This window comes from Sminthopsis crassicaudata, chromosome 2, assembly GCF_048593235.1.
Source record: "Sminthopsis crassicaudata isolate SCR6 chromosome 2, ASM4859323v1, whole genome shotgun sequence".
NCBI lineage: Eukaryota > Metazoa > Chordata > Mammalia > Dasyuromorphia > Dasyuridae > Sminthopsis > Sminthopsis crassicaudata.
The window spans coordinates 397,904,663-397,931,426 of record NC_133618.1 but is presented as its reverse complement, the minus strand read 5'-3'; the positions used below and the strand labels follow the sequence as shown (position 1 = coordinate 397,931,426).

Below are 26,764 nucleotides of genomic sequence, written 5' to 3'. Positions count from 1 at the left end.
AGGTTATACATGTATATACATTTTTTACATATTTCCATATGACTCATATTGGGAGAGAAAAATCAAAACAAAAGGGAAAAAAATCACAAGAAAAAAAAAGTAAAAATAGTATGCTTTGCTCCTCATTCAGTCTCCATTCTCTCCCTGGGTTCAGATGGCATTTTCCATCCAAAGTTCATTGGCATTGTTTTGCATCACTGAATTACTGAGAAAAACTAAGTCTATCATAGTTAATCATTACACTGTCTTGCTGTTGCTGTGTACAGTATTTTCCTGGTTCTGCTCACTTTACTTAACATCAGTTCACATAAATGTTTCCAGGCTTTTTCAAAGTCACAACCTGTTCATTATTTCTTATAGAACAATAATATTCCATTATTTTCATATATCACAACTTATTCAGCCTTTTCCTAAATGATGGGCATCCACTCAATTTCCAATTCCTTGCTACTACAAAAATTGCTTCTACAAATATTTTTGCTCAGGTGGATTCTTTCCCTTCTTTTATGATCTCTTTGGGATACAGATCCAATAGAGAGACTGCTAAATCAAAGTGTACGTACAGTTTGATAGCTCTTTAGGCATAGTTCCAAATTGCTCTCCAGAATGGTTGAATCATTTCACAACACTAACAAGTGCATTAGTGTCCCAATTCATTGATAGCTCATTCAATTTTTCCCTAATGTGGGGTTGTTTTAAGTATTTTGTTTTCTCTTCTGTTAATCTGGACAATTTATATTTTTGGAAATATTCATCCATTTTGATTAGATTGTCAGATTTGTTGGCCATCAATGAATTGGAGGAGGGATTAATTTGTTCTTTTTCTAGCTTTTTTAGTTCCATATCCAGTTCATAGATCTCCTCTTTTTATATTTTATTCACGTAAGCATTTAGAGATATAAAATTTCCCTGAAGAACTGTTTTGTAATCCTTTTGGTAGTGGCAAGAAACTGGAAACTGAGTGAATGTCCATCAGTTGGGGGATGGATCAATAAGTTATGGTATATGAGTGTTATGGAATATTATTGTTCTAGAAGAAATGATCAGCAGGATGATTTCAGAGAGGTCTGGCGAGACTTACATGAACTAATGCTAAGTGAAGTAAGTAGAACCAAGAGCATTGTACATAGCAGCAACAAGATTATGAGATGATCAATTTTGATGGACGTGGCTCTTTTCAGCAATGAGGTGATTTAAGCCAGTTCCAATAGACTTATGATAGAGGATTTACATCCAGAAAGAGGGCTATGTGGACTGATTGTGGACCACAACATAGTATTTACACCTTTTTTTGGTGTTGTTTGCTTGCTTTTTGTTTTCTTTCTCTTTTTTCCCCCTTTTGATCTGATTTTTCTTGTGCAGAATGATAAATGTGGAAATATATTTAGAAGAATTTTACATATTTGACATATATTGGATTACATGTTGTTTAGGGGAGGAGGGAGGAAGGGAGGGAGAAAAATTAGTAATACAAGGTTTTTTAAGAGTGAATGTTGAAAATTATTTTTGCATGTATTTTGAAAATAAAAAGCTATTTTTAAAAGAAGAACTGCTTTGGTTGTATCATAAGTTTTGCTTTGTTGTCTAATTATTGTCATTTTCCTGAGTGAAATTATTGATTGTTTCTATGATTTGTTGTTTGACCCACTCATTCTTTTCTTTATTTTATTTTTTATTAAAGTTTTTTAATTTTCAAAACATACGCATGGATAATTTTTCAACATTAACTTCTGCAAAACCTTGTGTTCCAATTGTTCCCTTTCCCCCTACCTCCTCCTCTAGTTGGCAAGTAATCCAATATATATTAAACATGATACAAATTCAATATATGCATACATATTTATACAATTATCTTGCTACCCAAGAAAAAAACAAATCAAAAAGAAAAAAATGAGAAAGAAAATAAAATGCAAGCAAACAACAAAAAGAGTGAAAATGCTATGTTGTGATCCACACTTGCTTCCCACAGTCCTCTCTCTGGGTGTACATGTGCTGGGATAGGAGATTGCCCCACAATCTGCTCTGCTATTTTTCTATTGAGTCAGAAATGAGGCTTTCAGTCGCTGATCCACTTTGATTAGACCCTCCCACTGGCTTTCCAGGATACCATCTGGACTTCACACCTCTTTCACCTCAGTGAGAATGATCTTTCTTGAAGTCCTTCCAACCTATCTTGAGGTAGAAAATCTATAGGAACCTTTGCATTTGGGGTAAATTTTGAATAGAGGTAGAGATTCCAAAAGGGAGAAGAGAGAAAGGAGAGCATTTCAGGCATGAAAATGGGGGTTATACTGTACAAATTCATGGATATAGATGAAATTTCATTTATAGGGAATAGCAAGTAATTATTGGAACACAAAGCACACAATGAAGAATAATGGAAAAGAGATTTAAAAAGATAGATTGGAGATTAGTTGCAATGGGTTTTTAAGTGCCAAATAGAAGAAGTTATATTTTATCCTAGCAGCAATAGGTTGTCATTGAAAAATCTTGAAGAAATGCCTATATTTGGGAGTTAGATAATTTTCTAACCACATACAGCTAGATTAGATAATATTAATAAATAAGATTTTTTGAACAATATAATAAAATATTTCCCGACAGGTTTTACAATTTTTTTTTGTAAATTTACAAAATTTTGAATAGCATAAAAGAATCTACCTAAAATAAAAAAACAAGCATCATGTGCAATGTGAATATACTAGAAGCTTTCACAATAAATATGAGTAAATAAAGAATATCTACTCTTCCTACTATTATTTGATATAGTTCTAGAAATGCTAGCATTATTCATTGTTGGAATACATGGGAGAGCTGTTGGAATGAATACATGGAAGCCACCTGGCAGTGGCTGCTGCAGATCTAACCCAGAATGGATTTTCTCTTATGAGAGGATGATACAAGGAGACTGAGAGGTAGTTGCATTATCTGACTTCTCTCCTCTTCTCTCTGTCTCCAATTTATCTCATTCCCAGTCCGCAACACCTGTGTCAGCTATGGCTACCCTGCAGCTCCTTCAGATGTTATGATCCCCAACTGTGGAGACTCTCAAGGAATTGACCTGTCCCTTAACAATTCATAAGATGAGAAAAAGAAATTAAGGGCTAAAAAGATAGGTAAAAGAGATAAAACTATACCTATTTTCTTATAGCATGATAGTTTACTTAGGAAATTTCAGGGAATCAGCAACAATACAGATTGAGACAATAACTTCAGCAAGATCACAAGCTACAAAATAAATCTACAAAAATCAACAGTACTTCTTAATAATGGTACCAAACATGAGAGGCAATAAGAGAAGACAAATACCATTCAAAATAACTATAAATTGCATAAAATGCTTGGGGAATCTACTAAGGCATAAAACATACTTAAATAGAATCAATTACAAAATGTTAAGTAAAGAAAAAAAAAAGAATTACTTAAATAATTGGAGGAACAGTCAGTATTACCAAGATTAATTTAAAGATAAATGGAATATCAATTGGATTATAAAATGGGCATTTTACAGAATTCAATAACAAATAACAAGATTCATTTTAAGAAATAAAAAATCTAGTGTATCAAAAAATAATGAAAAGAAGTAGGAGGGACAGCTAGTTGGTGCAGTGGATAGAGCACCAGCCCTGAATTCAGGAGGACCCCAGTTCAAATCCGGTCTCAGACACTTAACACTTCCTAGCTGTGTGACCCTGGGCAAGTCACTTAACACCAAGTGCCTCAGCCCCAAAAAAAAAAAAAAAAAAAAAAAAAAGAGGTAGGGAATAAAGTGAGAGTAGTACTTTCAGAACTAAATTTTATATATATATATATATATATATATATATTTAAATTTAAAGCCATTCCTCAATTGATAAGTAGTTATAGGATATGAATAAACAGTTTTCAAAAGAATTGTAAATTATTAACCAATATCAGAAAGAACACTCCAAATCACTAATCATGAGAGAAATACAAATCAAAACAATACTGACTTTTTACCTCACACACGCAAACTGGCAAAAGTGACAAAGAATGGGAATAGTCAATGTTGAAGGAGTTATGGAACATGAGCTTGATAATTCATTATTGGTAGAACTGTCAATCAAAACCAATTTGGAAATCAATTTCAAACTATGCAAATAAAGTTATTAAAATGTTCATATTTTTGACCAACTGCTAGGCTTATAGCTCAAAGAGGTCATTAATAAGAACAAAATCCTAATATATTTCAAAATATTCATAGCAACACTTTTTTAAGGTGAAAATATCATGCTTTAATACACATTTGTTTCCATAGTTCTCTCTCTGGATGTGTGTGGCACTTTCCATCACAAATCTATTGAAATTGCCTTGAATCATCTCATTCTTGAAAAAAGTCAAGTCCATCACAGTTGATCATCACATATTCTTGTTACAGTGTATAGTGATCTCCTGGTCCTGCTCATTTCACTCAGCATCAGTTCATGTAAGTCTCTCCAGGCCTCTCTGAATTCATCCTTATGGTCGTTTCTTACAGAACAATAATATTCCATAACCTTCATATACCATAATTTACCCAACCATTCCCCAATTGATGGGCATCCACTCCATTTCCCTGGCACTATAAGAAGAGTTGCTACGAACATTTCTGCACATGGGGGTTCTTTTCTCTTTTTTATCATCTCTTTGAGATATAGGCCAGTTAAAGACACCGCTGGACCAAAGGGTATGCCTTTGGACATAGTCCCAAGTGATAGCAGCACTTTTATGATAGGAAAAACAACTATGGAAACAGGAATTGCTCAATAAAACGTCATAAGGGAAGGTTATAGAATATGATCGTGCTGTAAGAGATGACAAATATGGAAAGATTTATACAATATGGTGCAAAGTGAAACATGCAGAGGCAAGAAAACAGTAAGTGATGAAAAGCCCCACAAAGCAATGCAGGGAAGTATTGGCAAATAATGTTGGCCCTCTATTCCTAATCTGCAAAATGAAAGGCTTGCACTGGACAATCAGTAACTCTCCCCCCAGTCCTGCATCTAGCACTGTCTCATATGCTCCAATGGAACATGATTGAAAGGTTCCTCAGTCCGACTACTGAGACATAATCCCATGAAATCCCCAGAGTAGTTAATCCCCTAATCTGTGCCCCCCTGCCCCAGATCCCACTCCAGGGAGACCAGACCGTGTCTAACTCAGGGCTAAGGCTGTCAGAAAGGAAACTCTGCAAGTCAGCTTGATTTCTCCCACCCACCAGGAGCTACATCAAAGATGGGGGAAGTGACAGCAGAAGAAGTGGAGAAGTTTCTGGACTCAAATATCGGCTTCGCCAAGAACTACTACAATCTCCAGTTCCGGGCCAGGGTGGTCTCCGAGCTGCTGGGGGCCCGGGAGGCCGCCGTGGACTTCAGCCACTTCCACCCCTTGACCAGTGTAGAAGAGAGCGAGATCATGTTTGACCTGCTGCGTGACTTCCAGGAGAACTTGCAGCCTGAGAAGTCCATGATGAACCTCATGAAGAAGCTGTGCTTCCTCCTGCAGGCGGATCGCATGAGTCTCTTCATGTACCGGGCCCGGAATGGGATCGGAGAGCTTGCTACCAGGATCTTCAATGTGCACACAGAAGCCACCTTCGAGGAGTGCTTGGTGATGCCCGATTCAGAGATCGTCTTCCCTCTGGACATGGGGGTGGTGGGCCATGTGGCCCAATCCAAAAAGCTTGTCAACATCCCCAATGCAGAAGAGGTATTTTTTTTTAATAAATTACATCTTTTAAAAATTATAGCTTTTTATATAAAAAACATGTGCATGGGTAATTTTTCAGCATTGACCCTTGCAAAAACTTCTGTTCTAACTTTTCCCCTCTCCCCCCATGGCAGGTAGTCCCCAGAAGAGGTATTTTATGTCTGGGGGGACTTCCGGGTCTGGGATGGAGGTGGAAGGAGAGTGGTCCAGCTCTTATCCCTTAAGGAAGCAAAAGGGGAGTTCTCCCTCAGGTGTGCATTATCCAGGTGGCTTCCCTGATGCAGGAACTATTTCTGGAGCCTGGGGAATTTTTTCTACACAAGAATGGGTGGGCAATTAGCAGATTGCCAAGTGGTCCATGAAACAAAAAAAGATGAAGAAGTCCTGATTTTGTGCAAGTGTGATGGGTGGGAATGAAGCAAATAGACACATCAAATATTTATGCCATTGCTGGGGGGGCTGGGAGAATGAGAATATGAGACTATTTCCCATTCAGCAAATACATAAATTCTTCAACTCTATGATGCTTATTGGCTTCTGTGACTATATCTGACCCTTTGCGTCTTCGAAAAATGATTGATTTTCAAATCTCAAAATGTAAAGTTCTCCTTCCCTGGGGTTTGTCTCTGCTGGCCTGATTTGAAGTCAGAACTGACTTAGTATCAGTGTGACCGTGAGCAAATTATTGGCCCTATCTGGACTTCATTCTCCTCCTCTGTAGAATGAAGTGTTGGACTAAATAATTCCTTATTGGATCGTATCCGTCCCATTTTCCACGTTGCTTTGTTGGCTCTGATTTTCAGTGGTACTGGAACTGTTGGCCAAAGATAGATTGTCTGTTAATATGTCTTTTCTCCCTGTCCTTCTTGGAACATCCAGGGTGAAAGGATGAGGAAAATTACTCTGAGTTACATAAAGGAGAAGCTTACACACCTTTTTTGTTGGAGTTATAAAGATAAAAATCATTTATGTGCAATCACAGGACCACAGAATGTGAGAACTGGAAATGACTTTTAGGATTATTTAGTCCAGCCTCTTATTTTATAGAGAAGGAAGCAGAGAGCCAGAGAGAGGGAAATGATATCTCTACATTGTATAAAAAACTGATAGAACTAATTGTTTCAATTTTACAAGTGAGGAAATTGAAATTCAGTGATACCAATGGTTATATAGCTTAGTAAATGATTTGGAAAGCCTTTGCTTGAAGACTTCCAAAGAAGTCACCTCCTATGGTAGCCATTTTACTCTTCAGCAGCTTCAATTGTGAGGAAATTTTCTTCTGGCAATTTTAAATTTGCCTCTTTGCATTTTCTGCTCATTCCTTCTGCTTCTGCCTCTGAGTTCAAAGAGCGATGTCCTACTACATGACTGTTACAAGGAAGAAAAAATTAAATTTGCTTTGTGGGATCCCACAAGAGAGCAATTATGACCAGAGGGAGACACCACAGAAAGAGATTTTCATTCAATAAGAAATAGAACTCTCCAACAATGAGAATTGAATAAAAAATTAAATGGGATTTCTTGAGTGGTAATAAATTCTTCATCACTAGAAGTGTTTAAGCAATAGCTGTATGACTTCTTTTTGAGCATTTCACAGAGTATTTGTGTATCAGGTAGGCTCTGAAAAGATAAACTGCAAGGTCCTATCCAACTCTTGGGTTCTGTAAGAGGTGTGATAGCAAAAGAGCAGAGGACTAGGAGTAAAAGATGGGAGTTTGAATGTTATTTGTCATGACATCACTGAGTGACTGTAGCTTGGAGACTTCCCTCTTTGTACCTCATTGGTTCTTCTGTAAAATAAAGGAGTTCAACTATTTGTCCTCCAAGATCTTTTGTTGCTCTGACATTCTGTGGTTGAATTCATGAAATAATAACAAACATTTAGCATGTTAAATGCAAGCACAAGTAATTTGAAGCCAAAATTGGCTACGTGGTATATATTGTGAGCACAAGAGCCAGATCTATCTTTTTGAATATGTCACTACCACTTTGAGGATATATTATGTGTTTATTGATTAATACCCTATGAAGATGTTAGCTAAAGCCTCAAATCCTAGTTTAATTATAGCAGGAGAGGCTTAACCTAATTTCTTTACCCTTCAACTAGCTTGAGACAATATTATTAAGACTAATACTGAATGTTCATGTAATCATACCCCAATTAAAAGACATCCTTGGAATACTTTGACTCTGGTAACTCTGGGATCCTATGACCTCTTCCTTATTAAATTTCTCATCACATCTCTTTGGACAGCTCTTTTAACTTAAACAATTCTGATTTATATTACAGTTATTCATGCATAGTTTTATTTCTTTGATTGTAAATTCTTTGAGGACTGGAGCCATGTCTTGTTTCAACTTTGTAGTTCCAGTGCCTAGCACTGTGGCTTATGTTAATGATAGTAAACATGGGTTTACTGTAAGATCATGAATTGAAAAAGACCTTATAAAGTAAGCCACTGAGTTTGAGAAAAGAGAAAAGTAAGACCCAGAGAGGAAAGTGACTTATTCATTGGGGCAGGGTCATGAATGGAGAAAGTGCTGAATCTGGAGTCAAAAAGAGATGAGTTCAACTTTAACCTCAAACACTTACTAGCAGTGTGATACTGGCAAGTCAGCTAAACTCTTTTTGCCTCGATTTCCTTATTTGTAAAATGGGGATGATAATAGTACTTACTTCCTAAAGTGTTGGGGAGAATCAAATAAAATTGTGAAGTGCTTTGCACAGTGCCTGGCACACAGTAAGTGCTATATAAATGTTGGTTACTATCATCATCATCATCATCATCATCATCATTATTTTTCAAGGTCATAAAAGTAGAGCTAGAATTCAAAGCCATGTTCTCTAATACCAAGTTTAATATTTTTTCTACCACACTCCAAATTGTATTAAGCTCTTTCAAATCACAATGACTGGAAGTCTTATTCGTTGCTGAGTTTTCCAAATGGTCCTGAAGATGGCCTCTGCCTGTAATCCCCTTTGACTTTGGAAAAAGATTTGTTCAGTTAAAGTGAATTGAGTTGAGTTTGGCAATTTTCAGGTGTCCTTTTTCTAACATAAGCCAACTATTGTACCTGTGATTTTAAGTCCCAACTATATGATAGTCCTACTTCTCTTTAAAATCTCAGTCTCTCTTAAATCAACTGATGCTGAGTGAAATGAGCAGAACCAGAAGATCACTGTACACTTCAACAACAATGCTGTATGAGGATGTATTCTGATGGAAGTGGAAATCTTCAACATAAAGAAGATCCAACTCACTTCCAGTTGATCAATGATGGACAGAGGTAGCTGCACCCAGAGAAGAAACACTGGGAGGGGAATGAAAATTGTTAGCACTAATATCTGTCTGCCCAGGTTGCATGTACCTTCGGAATCTAATGTTTATTGTGCAACAAGAAAGTGATATTCGCACACATGTATTGTATCTAGGTTATATTGTAACACATGTAAAATGTATGGTATTGCCTGTCGTCGGGGGGAGGGAATAGAGGGAGGGGGGGTAAATTGGAAAAATGAATACAAGGGATAATATTATAAAATATATATATATATATAATAAAAAAAAAAAAAAAAAAAAAAAATCTCAGTCTCTCTTTATCTATTGGCTATTTCCTAATTGACAACAAATATGACCAAATCACACCCATTCTTTAAAAATCTTCATTTGACTTTCCCATACTCTCAATCTTATCATTCAAAATCCTCTGTAATCTGTCTATAGACTTCCTTTCAAATTATTTACCCTCATATTCTGTGCTCTAGCCAAACTGTTCTACTCCCTTGTTCACAGAATTATGTCTTTCACTCCTTGAAAGGCAACTCCTTTCTTGTTTCAACTTCATAGAATCATGAAGTTCCTTCTTAGGATAGTACATCTGTCACCATCTAAAGAACTTAGAGTCCACAGAAACCTAAACGGCCCTTGAACAGAATTCTGGGAATCTGGGAATTTTGAGGGGAAAAAATACATCCTTAATTTTGCTAACTTCTATTTGAAATTTAGTACTTTCTTTGATTACAAACACAGAATAAAAAGAAATTCACAGGTTTCACCAGACCACTAAAGAACTCCAAGCTACAAAAAAAAAAAACAAAAAACAAACAAAAAAAAACCTAAGAACCCCTCATCTAAAGGAAACTTTTCTTGATCTTTCCATTAATTAGTACTTTCCTCACTCAAAAAAGTCCTTTGTAAAAAAGCCCTTTGCTTACACTTATTTGTAAACACATAATAAATAATTGGCCAATTAGAGACCCGGGAGCATATGCAATCTGCTCTTCCTAGCTCTGACTCATAGATGCTTGAGAAACTTGTTTCCAGGAATCCACAACAGAGGCTCTGACTCAGAAGATGCAGTGTGACCCAGGAGAAATAAAGCTGGCCTTGGAATGGAAATCCTGGTTTCATCTTCTGGTTCTATTACTTCTTGTACTTGACCTTTATCAAGTCACTTAACCTGTTTGGAACTCAATTTCCTCATTGGTAAAATGAGAAGGTTAGATTAAGCGTTCTTTTGAGGTCGCTTTCCTTTTTTGTAATTTCCTCATTTGTAAAATGAGGAGGTTATATTCTTTATAAGGTCCCTTTCAGTTTTACATCTACAATAATGTGCTTTTTGATAACAGATCTGCCACTCACTGGTTGTCATGCAGCCTGGATCAACTTCCTTTCTCTGGAATGTACTATGTCATCAACAAAGTGAAAAAGTTGCACTGGATTATTTCTGTGATGTAAAAGACTCTAAAAGTCTCTGAGCCCATGAATTCCTTAATAAGTAATTCCCATTGTACCTTTGCTTTCTTGTTACAAAGATCCAGAGATGACTAATTGATAGATCAAGAAAAATGGTTTTGTCTCTTTTCATTTAATGAACCCAATGTTAAACTCATGCGTTTATTCCTTTGTTCCTTAGGATGAGCATTTCTGTGATTTTGTTGATGAACTCACGGAATACAAGACCAAAAACATCTTAGCTTCCCCCATAATGAATGGAAAAGATATTGTAGCTATTATCATGGCTGTGAATAAAGTGGATGGACCATGTTTTACCAAGAGGGATGAAGAGGTAAGGAAATGTTAGAAACAAGCAACAAGTAGTTCACTTATAAGCAGAATTAGAAACATAATGTACATAATATTTACAATCATGTAAATGGATGAACACCACCAAAATGAAATTCAACAAAATATAATTATTAAAAACTAAATAGCCCCAGAGAAGAAGTGAAAAAAAAAAGTCCTTTATGTCTTTTTTGTAGAGATGAGGGTAGGATAGGGTGGGAACTACAGGTATAAAACATTGCATATATTATCAAGTGTGATTAAAATATTGGTTATTTTTTGGTTATTTAATTGGTTATTTACATATTATACATATTTATATATTACATATAATAATAACCAATATGTAATATTGGTCATTATTAATTGGTTATTTAATGAAATTTTTTCCTGCTTTTTTTGTGTATGTATGATGTGTCACAAGTGGATTTATAATTGAGGAAACAAAGTCTGAGCTATGCACTTTATTAGCAAAACATACATAATAAACTGAGTCAAAGGCCCTTCAATAAATACAAAGACCCCAAATTCAGATTTTATACATATTTTTATATATTAAATAAAACAATAATAGGATATAGGATTGTGTAGATAATCTTTTTTGTGTCTTTTTAAAATTTTATTTTTATTTATTTGAAATGAAAATACAAAATAAGAAAAAACAAAATAGAAAAAGAAAAACATAAAAGGAAAATTAAAAAATATATATATTGTCATGTGCCCAGAAGGACATTAGGGAAGATTCAAAATATGTAACAATAAATTTCCATTTCAAGAAAGCATATATAATAATAGAAGAGATTATATATTCATGGCTGTCCATCTTTTCTTAGCTTTTTTGCAGGCTATTCTTTTATCCTCTGCTGTGCCCTTTTTACTTTATTCTTTTTTTCCTCTTTCATTCTTCCTACCTCCCCCCAACAGGCAACAGTTAATCATGGGTATATTCATATATACATGAGTGTAGGTATTCACATCCACACATCCACACACACAAACATATATATGTGTGCATTTACACATATATAGACATACATCTAAAACAGTATTAATATAATTGACATATAATATAGATTTCTCTTGATTGAATTTTTAAATTTGATTTTGAGATCAATGATTAATGGTTCTCCTTAATTTTTCTAATAAATTCTACCCCGATCCTTGTTTGTATCTAATTTGTATATAATGTTTGTATGTATCTTTGATTTCCTATCCCATTTAAGTTTTCTCCTTTAATTTTATTGTCTGCTATTACTTACCTTCTCCCAACTCATGGATCCCTTCTTATCTTCTACTCCCAATTTTTCCCTACCCCTTTATTCCATTCCCATTAATCTACAGACCTTACTCCCCCTCTTTTTAAAAAGATTTTGGAGGATGTTATATACTTTTCATGTTACACACACACATGTATATTGTTCCCTATATAATTTATTCCCAATATGAATAGGTTTTCAAAACTATCAGCTCTCCTCCCCCGCAATGCTTCTGTGTCTGCTCTTCCTCTGTACCTCATTCATATAGCATAATTAATACTTTTATCTTTTTCTAAATAGTTTTGCTTTTTAGAGTCAGATCATACTCAGCTCTGCCCTAGTATTTCTTGTGAACTACTCAGTTATTGATGTCAGCCTTAAACATATAGTATACATTTCCATTTAAAAACAAACAATTTGTCCTTGTTGAGTCAATTGAAAATAATCTTCGATGTTGGCTCTTAAGTGTTAAATTTTCTTCTGGGTTTAGGTTTGATTGAGACAAAATCCTAAAAATCTGCAAGTTTGTTGATATTCATTTTTTTTGTTCACTATTGTAGTTTTGATGAATACAATATTTTTAATTGCAGGCCTAGTTTTTTTGGTTGTTAGTATATATTATTTCAGGATCTGTGGTATTTTATTATAGCTGCTGATAAAAATCTTGTACAGTTCTAATTGTAGGTCCAAATATTGAATTGGGGTTTTTTTGTTGTTGTTTGGTTATTTCCTGTAGAATTTTCTTTTTGATCTGGAAGTCACAAAATTTAACAATAATGTTCCCATGTGTTTTCCATGTACCGCTCTCTTTGAGGTAATAATTGGTAGATTTTTTTTTTTCTATTTCTACTTTTCCTCCTTATAGTGTTCTATCACTCTAAGACAATTTTCTTTGCTTATTTCTTGCATTATTGTGTCAAGGTTCTTTTTTTTGCTCACAGCTTTCAGATAGTCCAATTATTCTCTTCTTGATCTGTTCTCCAGATCTGTTGTTTTTCTTATAAAATATTTTACATTATGTGCTATTTTTTCATTCTTTATATATTATTTTGTTATTTCTTTTTCTCTTATACTTTTACTGGATTCCCCTTGCCCAATTCTAACTGTCAAAGAATTATTTTCTTTAAGATTGTATCCTTTTTTCTAGTTGGTTAACTTTTTTCCATAATCTTGTTTTTCTTGGATAGTTCTTTTTTAAATTTTTCCTTAATCTCTTTCATTTGATTTGTGAAGGTTTGGGTTTTTTTGTTTTGTTTTTTTTTTTTTTTGAGTTCTATAAATTCTTTTGAGGCAGGTAGCCATTTAACATTACTCTTTGGAGTAGAAGAGGCATTTTTTTACTTCACTGGACTCCTCTGAAGATGAACCCAGCCTTCCCTATTTCCTATTGGGTTCATTTTAAAAAAATAAGAACTATTAGTATAAGTACCTCTAATCCTGGGTGGAGAGGATAGTGCCTCTAGCTTCTCTTTAGCTCTTTCCTCTGACCTGGAATCCCAAACCAAAAGCTCCACCCTACCACAAGTGCTGGCAACCAGCAGTATCCCTGACCTGCTGCTTCTATACTCACCTGTATGCTGGTTGCTTCTTATCCAAGGCTACCTTACTGCAGCATAGATGGGCCTGATGTTCTAATCATTAGAGGTTCTCTCAGTCTTTCTAGATTCAGATCCCAGTTCCATAGGCTATCTGGAAGATTAGCCTAAAGGTGTTGACACTTTATACCAATTAAACCCAGGTCCTGGGGTCTTCCTTCTAAGTTCATCCTAAGGTACAATCTTGTTTGTCTGTGGAGGAAATCTGGAGAGCTTGGAATTTTTGGACTTACTCTTCCATGTTCCCAGAATCCTCATGGTAATCTGATTTCTTATTGGAGGATAGATTTGGGAATTTCTGAATTGGGAGAGGGTGAAACAGGTGAAATTCTCTGAAATCAGGTGACTTACAGGAAAATAAAACAAGTTTTAAAATTATGTTGTTCACAAATGAATTATTTTGGTTCTCACAATTCCCACATTTGAACCCTCCTTCCTCTTCTTCCCACAATGGATTACTATAAGACAAATATAACATTTTTAAAAGCTCATTTTCAATATCACAAGCATCAAAAAACAAAGAAAATCAATTAGAAAGAATCCTTTTACATGTTTGTGCAAAAATTAATACAGTGTCTAAGAGTATAATGAAGCAGAACCCATTTACCTATAGTGACTGATAGGCCATTTCCTCATATTCAAGTAAACCAAAAGGAAGGATTTTACCAACAGTCACTTGGTTTAGTCAATTGTGTTTTCTGAAGGCTTGTCATAACCTCTCTTAATTGATTAATGAAGAAACAATGGGATTAATCAATCATAGCACAGACTCCTCTTTGTGAAGCTATAATTAGGTCAAAGACCATTATTTCCTGTAATAGGATATACTACCATCCATCTGGATTACTCTGATGGGTATGATGACATGTCCCTTATCAATAAGGTCCAATTTTTCTAAGATGATATAAAGTATTTCCCATGTTACCATGAAGTTTACTATTAGTATTAAGTCTTTTCCAATCCTCCTGGAAAGAGTAGAATCTGGAAAGAGCAACCAGTAATAGCATCAGAATTAAGCAAGAAGAATAAAACAAGCAAGATTTAAAACAGGATAAAATATGAATGTGAGGCATAAAGCAAATGGAATAGTGAAAAGTTTCCATTTTCCTATACTTGATCATTTTTGATTAGTTTTTTGTTAAGAGTTTTATTAGAATTTTTTATTCTAAAGTTCTCTTCTGAGGAGTTAATGGGGAAAGAGAAACACAAGAAGATATTATTAAGATATAGAAAAACAAAAACACTTGGGCCTTCTGAACCAATATAGGAAACAAAGAGAGAGAATCCTAGGGGAGTTGCAGGGACAGACATTCATTGGGAGAACAGTATGTAATGCCCTAAATTTACTAAAGAGAAAACAGCCCAACAAGTTAATAGGAGAATTGGGTATAAAAAGAAAGGAATGCTCTATTGATAAAGGCCAACTGTAACATGTGTGGAGACAATTTGGGGATTCTTTAAGGTTTCCCTGAGAGCCTGACAACATTTATATAACTAATAGAAGTATAGTCAGAATCTGGTTTGCACATCAAAACCAAATTAGAACTCTAACACCTAGTAAGCAGTCATAAATCATGTTGCTAACTTTAAGGGAGATTTGGAGTTCATTAGTATGTTGAGAGATAAATACTGGGATAGTTGGGACAAGGATATCAAGATTAAGGTAAAAACCAAAAAGATCCTTATCAGAATCTGTTCCCTCTCCCTTCCCTGTACCTTCATGCTTAAGACCTTCCCTGGCTCCTTTCAGAGTCCCCTCTATTTCTATACCTTAAGTATCACTTTTTTCTACATTCTCTGGCAATATGGTCTTTTATTGGTGTGGCAATAAAAACACTTTCACAGCCCCTCGTTTCCTGATATGACTTGAATGAGAACTGAAGTTGCTTGGGCAGCGCCCAAGCTTGGAAGTGAGCTGAGCTGTTTGGTTAAGGGCCAGGGCTTTCTGAGATTTTGGCTTAGGTTTATTTTTTCTTTATTCTTTCTCTCATAAACCTATTGAGTGATGTTTTTAAACTCACAAATGCCTTTTTTATGACATCTAGGGTGATCCTTATGAAAATATTTTCATATATCTGGATGTGATTGACTGAGAAAGAATATAGTGATTCATGCATCTAATGGGTTGAGTAGGTTTAATCCCACATACTTCTTAGCACCATTTCACAACCTATCATAAAAGTTAGGGGTTTTATTTTCTTTCTAGACAGTTTCTTGGAACTTACTCCAGTTTTGAGGGAGGACAGCACACACTTCCATGCTTCTGATCAAGGAAAGAAAGATTGTCATTTTTCTTCCATCCTTATATTTCAGGGACTAGAACAGTATCATGTACATAGTTAGCAGGAAAATCTTGATAAAATTAAATTTGGACACTCTGTCCCATTCTCTTGATTACAGTTCTCTAAATGTCTCTTTTTCATTTCCTTGTCGTATAACAATAAACTTGCTGGGAGAAAACTTGCTTTAAAAATATTGTAAATGCATCTAAAGAGAAAAAAACAACTCCATCTCTGTTTTCCCAAAAATTTCAAAGTCTTTCTCATCCTTCTCATTCTGTTTGTATTTTAGATTCTAATGAAGTACCTCAATTTTGCAAATTTGTTCATGAAGGTATTCCATCTATCCTACCTTCATAACTGTGAAACCCGCAGGGGCCAGGTAAGAACCCAGATGTAAGGAAACTCTAGTTTGCTCGGCTTTTAAGCCACATATGTAGGAGATATAAGAAAAGAAACCCACTCCTCCTGGACTTTTTGGCCATTTGGGTTGTCTCTCCCATTATTCTTTGAGCTTCTCAAGAACAAGGACTTCCTTTTGCCTTTCTATCTATCCAGCACTTGCTAGAGTGCCCGGCACTTAGTGCCAGTGGCACAGTGTCAGTGCCAACCAATGCTGGCTGTCTGACTGGATATTTATGATACTGCACTGAACTCATACTAAGGAGGCTCCAAATTCTTTGCACCTGGGGGACTGCTGCTGCTGCTATAGCTTCTCTTAAACTTTTTACACATTTCCTTCATATTAACAGATACTCCTGTGGTCTGGGAGCAAAGTGTTTGAAGAACTTACAGACATCGAGAGACAGTTCCACAAAGCCCTTTACACAGTCCGTGCCTTTCTCAACTGTGACAGATACTCTGTGGGACTCTTGGATATGACCAAGCAAAAGGTTTGGCAGTCTGTGCAACAAACATTATAAGTCAAGGTTAAGTGTGATTCTGATGAAATTCATCTTCCCAGAGCCAGCTCACATGCCTGAGGGAAAACCTGGGAGAACTGGGATCACACTGTGACCTCTGCATAATGGCCAACTTTTTACAGCTGGGATATTTCTCACAAAAATGACAAGCCCACACCTAGCAAGAGACCAACCCACAGGCTGAGTAGCAGCAAAGCAGTTAGCTTGCCAGGGCCATCTGAAAAGTAAGCACACCTCTGGGTGGGGAAAGGGTTACTATCAGGAACAAGGGAAGTAGGGAATGCTGATGAATAACCGGTAACCCAATCCGGTTATTCATCAGCATTCCCTTCATGTGTGTTAAATAAATAAATGATGGCAAATTTACTTCTAGAATTGTGGTCTTTTAGAGAAGAGAAAGCAAACAAAAGAGGATCAAGGAGAGAAAACAAGAAATTGTAAAACAATTCAATTATTCAAATTACAATTCAATTTGTAATTTAATTATTACAATTAATTCAATTATTCAATTATTGTAAAACAAAGAAACAAGGAGACAAAGATAAAAGAAAGGGTAGGAAGAAAGAAACCAGTATTAGAGGGAATTACTTGAGTTGAATGTACAATAATAGAGGGCAGAAAACTTGAATTCTTGGAAAATGACAAATGGAAAGAGTCATAATCTTGACATTTTCTTCCTCCTCAAGAAGCATCCACCTCTTTCACTCCCTCTCCCCTAGTCCAGCTATCTTCAGGCAATTTGGAATTGAAGGACTTAGAGCTAAAATAGACCTTTTTGTTGTTGTTTGGGGTTTTTTTGAGAGGCAATTAGGGTTAAGTGACTTGCTTAGGGTCGCACAACTAGTACATATTAGGTGTCTGAGGCCAGGTCTTCCTGACTCCAGGATCAGTGCTCTATCCATTGCATCACTCTATCCACTACGCCAAGAAGAAAGCTTTAAGATTGTCTAATACAATCTTCCTAATTTTCCAGAGGAGCAAACTGAGACAATGAAATTAAGACATTTTTCAAAGGTCGCAGAGATAGAAACAGATCCCAGAGACTATGACTTCAAATCCATCATTTTTTCCATTATCCTACACAACTTTGTTTTGTTGCACTATCTAGCTGCCCCAAGAAGAGATCTTTAAGATTGTCTGATTCAATCTTCCTAATTTTCCAGAGGAGCAAGCTGAGATAATGAAATTAAGAGATTCTTCAAAGATCACAGAGAAACAGATCCCAGAGACCATGACCTCAAATCTAGCATTCTCTCCATTGTCCTACACAGTTTGTTTTGTTTCCTACCAAAGATCTAAACTTAATCAGGTGGCAGTTTCTGAGTTTCATAAGCTTCAAGAAGTTTTAGGCTTTCTGAGAATTCAGGGATTAAAACATGCAGATCAACAAATCAACTAAAAAATGCAAATTATATTTATGCCGATTAGACGACACAAACAAGGCAAGAATAGAATGTTTCTCTAACACTGTCCTGCCATAGTAACTATATTTTAAATCAGGCTCAGTCAGGATTTGTAAGATTCAGAAATAGACTTTTTGCTATTCCTTCAAAAAAAGCAACTGTTAATGTAGTGAGTCCAACATTCAACTGCTCAAATATGAAAGATTCATCATTATTCTAAAGAATTATGATTGCAGAAGAATTTAGCTCTAGGCTTAAATATGAAAAAAAAAAAATCTGTTTTTTCTGAGCTCTTTCCTGGAAGAACAACATCCCAGGAGCATGTTCCAATGGAGTCAATCAACCTCAGAGGGAACAAATGAACCCTTAGGGGACTTTAAAAATGTTCCATTTAACAGGTTTACCTTAGAGAAGAAACTAGTCAAAGGCTGTTAGCCTATTGTTCTTCCAGGGCTTGATAAGCTCTCATAATTGCTATAGTTGCTTTAGATATCCAGTATGTAGTCCAGAGCTCCGATTTGAAGTCAGAGGAGCTAGGTTTAAATTCTGGCATTACTATGATTATCTCTTGTAATTCTAGACAAATCATGACCATTCTCTGTGTATCATTTTCCTGATCTGTAAAATGGAGAGATTGAGGAGACTTGGGGGTTCTCAAGGTCCTTTCAAGACCAAAACCCTATCATGCTTCAGAAACCTTGAAAGAAGAGGAAATGTCAAACTTTTCCTTTAGATTTCTCCTTCCGTGAGAGGAAGCTAAAAATTATGTCAGGATTCATCTCAGTGACTTGGAACCAAAGAGAAGTCAGTGAAATAGATGACATTTCTATCACTTTATGGCTTGCACAATATCATCCCTACAACTATCTTGTGAGGTGTGAATTGCAAGGATCAGCATCCCTATTTTTTAAGATCAGAAAATTGAGATCCTGAAAGGTTGTGAATTTGTTTATGATATATATGGTCACATGATATGTGATAGAGCCAGGATTCAAATCTGTCTCTCCTGAATCCAAGTCTACTTTTCTTTCCCCTATATTATACATTCCCTGGGGAAAAAAAAATGGATATTTGGCTGAACTTTCTGGTATTTTCCCATGGTGGATTAGTACAGCAGCAGCCTCTTGGATGCTAGCTGGTGAAATCTGTCTGAAGTCAACCAAAGATACTCATGGTAAGATTATCAGAAATGATAGTGAAAATTCTGCCCAGTTTATATGCATAGAGACTGGGTATTAATAGTTCTAAGGGAACAATTATTTGCTTTGATTTCAAGGTGGCTCACAGGACTTTTGAAAACTTAGTGAGAGGAACTCCAGTGAAACATCCGAGGAGGTCTCTAGTGGAGCTGACATTAACAAATGTTATTGTTTTATTTTTTTCTTTTTAATGTATCTCATCACCTTACAGTTATTCAGAGAGTGAATAGTAACGTAAGCTGGTCATGTAGATCTAGGAATCAGTACCTGCAAGGAAATTTGCCTTTGTCTGCCCTTTGAAAGAGATAATAAATTATGAAGGAACCACAGCTACAAGATAAGCAGAGAATGATGTAAAAGTGCTAAGGTCAAGCCAGTCTCTTAACAAACCAGTTCCTAGTTATTCACGATTGGCCATGAACTAAGGTCAGTCAAGAGAAGTTTAGGATATGCTACATTCTCATGGGATCCCAGCCTTTACTTGTAACAACCATCATTAATTTTTCTGCATTCCAGGTATTCCTTTGATTTGGTCACTTAATTCAATTCAATTCAAGGCCACATTGTTCCAATATCTTTTCCTATGATCTATATACATGAAGGTGATTTAACACAAAAACAACAAACAAACAAAAAACAAGGTGAAATGTACCAAAATATTTGTAAAAGCCTTTTTGTGATAGCAAAATAAATGAATGACTGAATAAAATAAACAAACAAATAAAAAGAAAGAAAGAAAACATGTGTCCACCAGTTGGGAAATGACTAAACACATTGTGGTTAAAATAGAATTGAACTGGTTAACCAATGGCTCAAGACAGAGGAGGAAGGAGAGTACGGCTAGTGCCTGAAGTGATGGTCTGGAAAGAACTGAGGTGAACTGAGGTGGACTGAGGAAGAGATTGGAGGTCATGGTGAGAGCAAAGAGCAAGATTTGGGGTTTCAAGGCAAAGGGAAAGATGAAATGGCTGCAGATTGTGATCAGATAAGGAAATTTGGAAGTGGTGCATTTGTGGTAGGTGACAACATCAAGGGCATCATCATATTTATATGTATGTGCTGAGTAGGATGGAGGAATAAGTTATATGAAATGAAAACGTTTAGGACTGAGAGGTTAGGATGCTTGAGAGGATACTGATACGTATGTTGAAGTCTCCTAGGATAAGAGTTGAGGACAAAATCCTCTCGAGACCTAGGACAGCTCATGGAAGGGCAGTTTTCTGCTTTTCCCCAAGGCAGGAAATTAGGCAGGACCACTAAGATCTCTTCCAAATCTAAGCCTGGGAGTAACACACAATCCTTGCTCTTTAGGAAAATGCATAGTTTAAATTGGAAAATAAACTCCATAATATAGAATCAAATGCTTCTTCCTTCATAGCTTTCTGCTTTGGTATATTTTTAAATCCCTCATAATGACTTTTTTCTTTCTAGGAATTTTTTGATGTGTGGCCAGTGTTGATGGGAGAAGCCCCACCTTACACAGGACCCAAGACACCAGATGGAAGGGTAAGCTAATACAATTTTCAAAGTGCTCTTTGTCCTGGAACAAGAATTCACCCTCATATAGCTATTCCTAACACTTTACACATGTTATTCCATTCCTTCTTCATTCATTTAGCGAGTATTTATTTAGAAGGTACCTACTATGTGCCACGTACTTAGCAAGATTTTGACACTACAAAGATTAAAATGAAACAATCCCTTACCTCCTAGAGTTTATATTCTATCTGGGGAGACAGCATATATACACATATATATGGAATTTTAAAAAAGGAGGGAGAGAAGGCGGACCTAAGCAATTTATGATATGCAGGAGGTGGGATTTATTCTGATCTTTTAAGGAAAATAAGGGTAAGAAATGAACACATTCTTTGTTCCAGACATAGAAACATAGACATAGAAACAGGAAAGGCATAGAGGTAGAAGATGGCTCGTTTCTCTAGAATGTAGAGTTCAGGAAGTAAAGTAATATGCAATAAACAGAGATAGTCTGGGAGTAGATTGTGAGGGGTTTAAAGGTCAGATGCTAGAGTTTGTACTTTATCTTAGAGGCTACAGAAACCTACTAGAATTTCTAGGCAAAGGAAGTGCATTTGTTTTAGGAATGTCAATTGGCATATCTATAGGGTGGGGAGAAATGGACAGGAGAGGAAAAGAAATGGCCACCCTGAAGCCCAATTAAGATAATATGGCTACAACTTCAGGTGCGAGGGAACAAGGTTGTGCTTCTAGTGATATGTGAATGAAGAGAAGGAACAAAAGATATGGTGGAGGAAGAATCAATTTTTTCTCTATGGAATGGAGAATCAAATATTATTATTTCCATTTTGCAAATGTAGAAATTGAAACGAAGGGTAGTTAAATGATTTGCTAAAATCACATTGTGAGTCAGAGGCAACTGACCTCCATTCAAGTGCTCTTTCTAGTTCACTGTTATCTTTAAAACCTTAAAGATAAGGGGGGGGTCGGGTTTGGTTTTTTTTGTTTTTTTTTGTTTTTTTGCTTGTAATTATACTGATACACGTAGGCCACGGTCAGTTAGTGTGCCCTGGAACAACAGAACTACACACAGCAATGACTTGTCAGCAGTTAATCCATAGCTTAGGCTTCAGTCTTCCCTGGAGTTGACAGAGCTTAAGCCATGGCTAGATTATAAAGAATACTGGCTTTGTTGCTGGAAGGGACCTCAAAACCACCTATGTCAATCTTTCTACTTTTATAAATAAGGAAACTGAGGCCCAGGGTCCAGCAAATAAATAATGCAGATGCCTCTGAATCCAATGTCAGGGTTTTCTTCCATGGGCCATTCAGAAAAACAATTTAAATTTCATCTTCCACATGCCTGCCTTTATCAGACTTGTTTTTGGGGTTAATTGAGAAGGAGTCAACATCTTGTAAATGTTTGAAGCAGGTCCGTACAATGGAAAGAATAATATCCTGGGCGTCAGGAGCCAGGCAATTGAGGCTATGAGTCCTTGGACAGCTAACAAACTTGGACAGATCTCTTTCCTATCTGTTTTATCATCTGTGCAATGTGGTCACTCACTGAAGTATTTTGAGACTCATAATATCCTTTTCTCACAACATCTCTGTGAGGTAAACAGTATATTATTATCTCCCATTTCACAGTGAAGATTAGTGCAGTGTACAGAGGGCCTGTTTAGGAATCAAAAAAAACAAGGTTTTGAGTATTCCTCTGATGTGTGACCCGTAGGCAATCACCTCACTTCTCAGAGCTCCAGAAAATCTCTAAAATGAGAAAGTTCAGAAGAGTAGCCTGCAATGGGAGAGGGAGTTTAATCACAGGATTTGTCCAGGGACAGAGCTGAATAATTTGTTTAGGGTCAAGGGGCTAAAAAGTGTCAACTTGAGTTTTCAGACAATTCTCATGATGTGTTAAGTCTGGACTGTTATTCAAAACACTGCTCTGTCTGCAATGAGGTAAAGAAAACAGGGCTGTTCTGTGTGTATGTGTGTAGCACCGGACAAAATGTCCTCTGATGTGTGAGTGCATGTGTGAGAGAGAGACTCTGTGTGTGTGTGTGTGTGTGTGTGTAGCATTGGAAAAAATGTCTTATAATATGTGTGTGTATGAGAGAGACAGACAGACAGAGACAGAGAACAGACAGACAGAGAGAGGATGAAACAGACTCTATGTGTGTATAAGATTAGACTCAATGTTTTCTAATGTGTGAGACTGTGGGAGTATGGGGTATGAGTGTGTGTGTGTGTATGTGTGTGTGTGTGTGTGTGTGTGTGTATGATTAGATTAAATATTCTCCAAAATCCCTTCCAGCTCTAAAACACTGGGAGTCTTTGCTGTTCACACTGAGAAGTCAGTTCACCTTCACAGGTTACTGGCTTGTTCTCTAACTGACCCTTTGTCCCTCTTCCTTCTCTTTCCCTTATATCCCCCATTCTCTTCTTTTGCTTCCTAATCTCTTTCCTTCAACAGGATCACAGAATCCAGAGTTAAAAGATACTTGAGAAATCATATAATCTAATGCCTCCATTACAGAGATAATGATACAAAAACAAAGCAGCAAGTGACTTAGCTAAGGGCCCCTCTGGAGTGACAGAGCTGGGCCTGGTCCTCCAAGGCTGTCACCAGACCCTGTGCTCTTTGCCCTGTGCTCTTTCCTAAGCTTAAATACATTACCTCACCAGTTAATCATTCCTGAATCTTCTTCCCGCCCAGCTGCCAGGACTCCTTTCCTGCTTGAATCTCTCATACACTTTCTTTGAACTTCTCTTTGCTCTAGTTGATACCTTATGCCCTCCCTCAGACTGGAAGCTCCTTGAGGGCAAGGGTTTTGTGAGATTTCATTTTGTGTCTGGTGCGGTGTCTTACAGGTGGAGGCTCTAAATGTTGGGTGAATTGTTAGAGAGATCTCAAATAACAGACATAGCCGCTCCCTCTTAGCTTCCTGCTGCTAACATGTGTCCACCAGTCACACCTTATTTTTTAAGAGAACATAAACTTCTATATAAGGGAGTTTTCCATGAGCTGCATTTATGTGTGATTTAGAGTTACGAGTTATAAACTAGCTTCTTTTGACAAATAACAGGAATGCTCATTGACTACTCAGCTTTGACCTTAAAATCCCAAGTTGTTTTTACATGTTTGATTTGGGTGGAACCCTGATTTAAAAACAGAGTGTGAGTTACTAAGCCCCAGATCAAGAGTAATATTTACATCTGGCACACTACTCTCCTTGTCTTCTATGAAAGCAGCTTCTTCTGTTTGCTCAAACATTGACAGGTTCCAAGCCCAGTTGGTAAAGCTTTTGCCAGCATTTCTGCAAAGGATGAGGATTCCTGAGTCTCAGAGAAAAGGGACTGTCTGTTACTTAAAATGTCTTCAATGGTTTCCCCTAAAGGCTGCCCACCAGAAGAAAAGTCAAACTCGTCCTAGAGAATGAGCCTTCTATCATGACTGAAAAATAGTCTGGTCTGATTCTAACTACCAATACCGTGCTCTAAGCTACCAAAGACATTGAAGGCAGGCCTCTCCACCCCCACAGACTTCCAAATTATTATGCATTCAATAAATTTCTTTTATTTGTATATTTTTAAAAATTTATTTTGTTAAATATTTCCACTTATATTTTAAATTTTTAGCATTCAATTTTTAAAAGTTGAATTTAAATCTTTTCCCTCCTTCCTTTTTTTTTTTTTTATCTTTTTTTTTTATTTTTCGAGGCTAGGGTTAAGTGACTTACCCAGGGTCACACAGCTAGGGAGTGTTAAGTGTCTGATACCAGATTTGAACTCAGGTCCTCTTGAATTTAAGGCTGGTGCTCTATTCACTGCGCCACCTAGCTGCCCCTCTTTCCCTTCTTCCTGTCCCTCTCCCATCTCCTATTCCTTGAAAAGAAAGCAATAGGATATTGATTATATACATGAAGTCATATGAAACATATAACATAGTCATGTTACAAAAGAAAACACACAAAAAACCAAGCAAAGAAAAGAAATGAAAAAGTGTATGTTTCAATCTTTATCCAGAGTTCATCAGTTCTCTCCCTCGTGGTGTTTTTACCATGGGTCCTTTGGAATTGTCTTGGACCAACATCTTGATCAGAGAAGCTAAGTCTTGAATAGTTGATCATTCTTACAATTATTTAATACATTTCTAGAGGGCTGTTGATACGCATCAAAGGACCAGATTCAAATCTCACCTCTGATGCTTATTGCCTGGGTTATACTGGGCAATTTACTTAACCTTCCCAGGCCTCAGTTTTCCTCATCCATAAAATGGGGGGAGGGGAGAAAATAGACTAGCTAACCACTAGACTCTGGGAACCTTCCAGCTCTGGATATATAATCCTGTACTCCTTGAGGACAGTGGGAAGATGACATAATAGACCTATACTTTAGAAAAATTTCTTTAGCAGCTGAGTGGTGATTGACTTGGGATGGAAAGAGACTTTAAGCAGAGCAATAAGTTAAAAGGCTAGTGCTGAAATCACAGAAAAAGCTAATGAGGGCTTGAATTAAGAATTTTTGGGCAGAAAGAAGGAGCTTATGGTAGAGATGGGAAAGGCAGAAATGACAGGATTTGACAGCAGATGTAGGGTAGGTGAGAGTGAGGAGTTAAGAATGACACTGAGCTTGCAGGCTTCTGAGTTGGAGGTTAATGGTTCACTTGATAGTAATAGGAAGGTCATAAGCAGTGTTTGATGGGAAAAGAAAATGAGTTCGATTTTGGAATGTTAACTTTGGGATGCCAGTGGGACATTCATTTCAAAATAGCCATAAAAGTCTGAACTTGGGTTTTGGCAATGGGAGGCCAATTTTTCCAGTCCCAAAACAATGAAGTTTAAAACTTATTTCTCTAGTTCTCAAAAAAAGAAGTTTAGTCTTTTTTTGGAGTGTGGAATGTCTGAGTTCAAATCTGAAACCTACTAACCGTGTAATTCTAAACAAATCACTTAACCTCTTTGTCTCAGTTTTCTCATCTGTAAATAAGAGATAATAATAACTCTCACCTCCTGCAATTACTATAAAGATCAGATGTGGTGATAATTGTAATGCACTTAGAACAATGCCTGGCACATGGTAAGTACTGTGTAAATGTTAGCTATCATTATTATTTCCTCTCCCTTCCCCACACTCAGTAATCTCCTATTTTGTCTCAAAAGTGAATATATCTTCTGTACTTTTGGAACTGATCCCTATTAACAGCGATCATGTCTTCTGCTCACTTGCTACTGAGCTAGCTGGTTGATCAATGGTCCATAGATGATCATTTGTTTAGATATCATCAAGGCATTTTTTTTTTAAACCACAGATTAAGTAATAAAGAACCAGACTGGTTCTAGAAGCAGTTAATAGTGTCTCTCTGTTTAAAATCAGTGCTTGAACTCATGACCACGCATTTTTCTCTCCTTTGCCCAGGAAATCAACTTCTATAAGATTATCGACTATATCCTTCATGGGAAAGAAGATATTAAAGTAATACCGTAAGTTTCTAATTGCAGCACATGAGCCAAATGGGGGGATTCTCCAATGTTGGAGAGGCAGGCTACAAATGCTACCACATAAAATGCACACCAATGAAAGAAAAAAAAAAGAGAGGAATATCGATGGCCACATCTTACAAAGAGTATGAGGAAAAGCAAAACACGGTATATATACTACAAGGGTTCTTAGCCTCTTTTTTTTTGTTGTCATGGACCCCTTTGGCAGTCTGGTGAAGCCTGTGAAAACATAATATAAAAGCATACCTTTATACTATGCTAGGTATAGGACCCAAAGACAGAAAGATGAGTTTAATGATTGCCTTATCATTAACTTGTATGACTTGGGGCCTCAGAGAAAGCCAATTG

General features: G+C 36.5%; 1 protein-coding gene across 2 annotated transcripts in view; it reads left to right on the top strand.

Moving 5' to 3' along the window:
* The first annotated feature begins 5,163 nt into the window (after window positions 1–5,163).
* The window catches only part of PDE6A (phosphodiesterase 6A), a 93,861-nt gene continuing 72,260 nt past the window's right edge, over window positions 5,164–26,764 (top strand). For both annotated transcript variants that reach the window (XM_074291752.1, XM_074291753.1), the window contains exons 1-6: window positions 5,164–5,712; window positions 10,630–10,782; window positions 16,201–16,290; window positions 16,661–16,801; window positions 20,865–20,939; window positions 26,334–26,398. In XM_074291752.1, coding sequence (XP_074147853.1) covers window positions 5,239–5,712; window positions 10,630–10,782; window positions 16,201–16,290; window positions 16,661–16,801; window positions 20,865–20,939; window positions 26,334–26,398 — 998 coding nt within the window. In that variant the 5' untranslated portion in view covers window positions 5,164–5,238. The remainder of the gene's footprint in view (window positions 5,713–10,629; window positions 10,783–16,200; window positions 16,291–16,660; window positions 16,802–20,864; window positions 20,940–26,333; window positions 26,399–26,764) is intronic.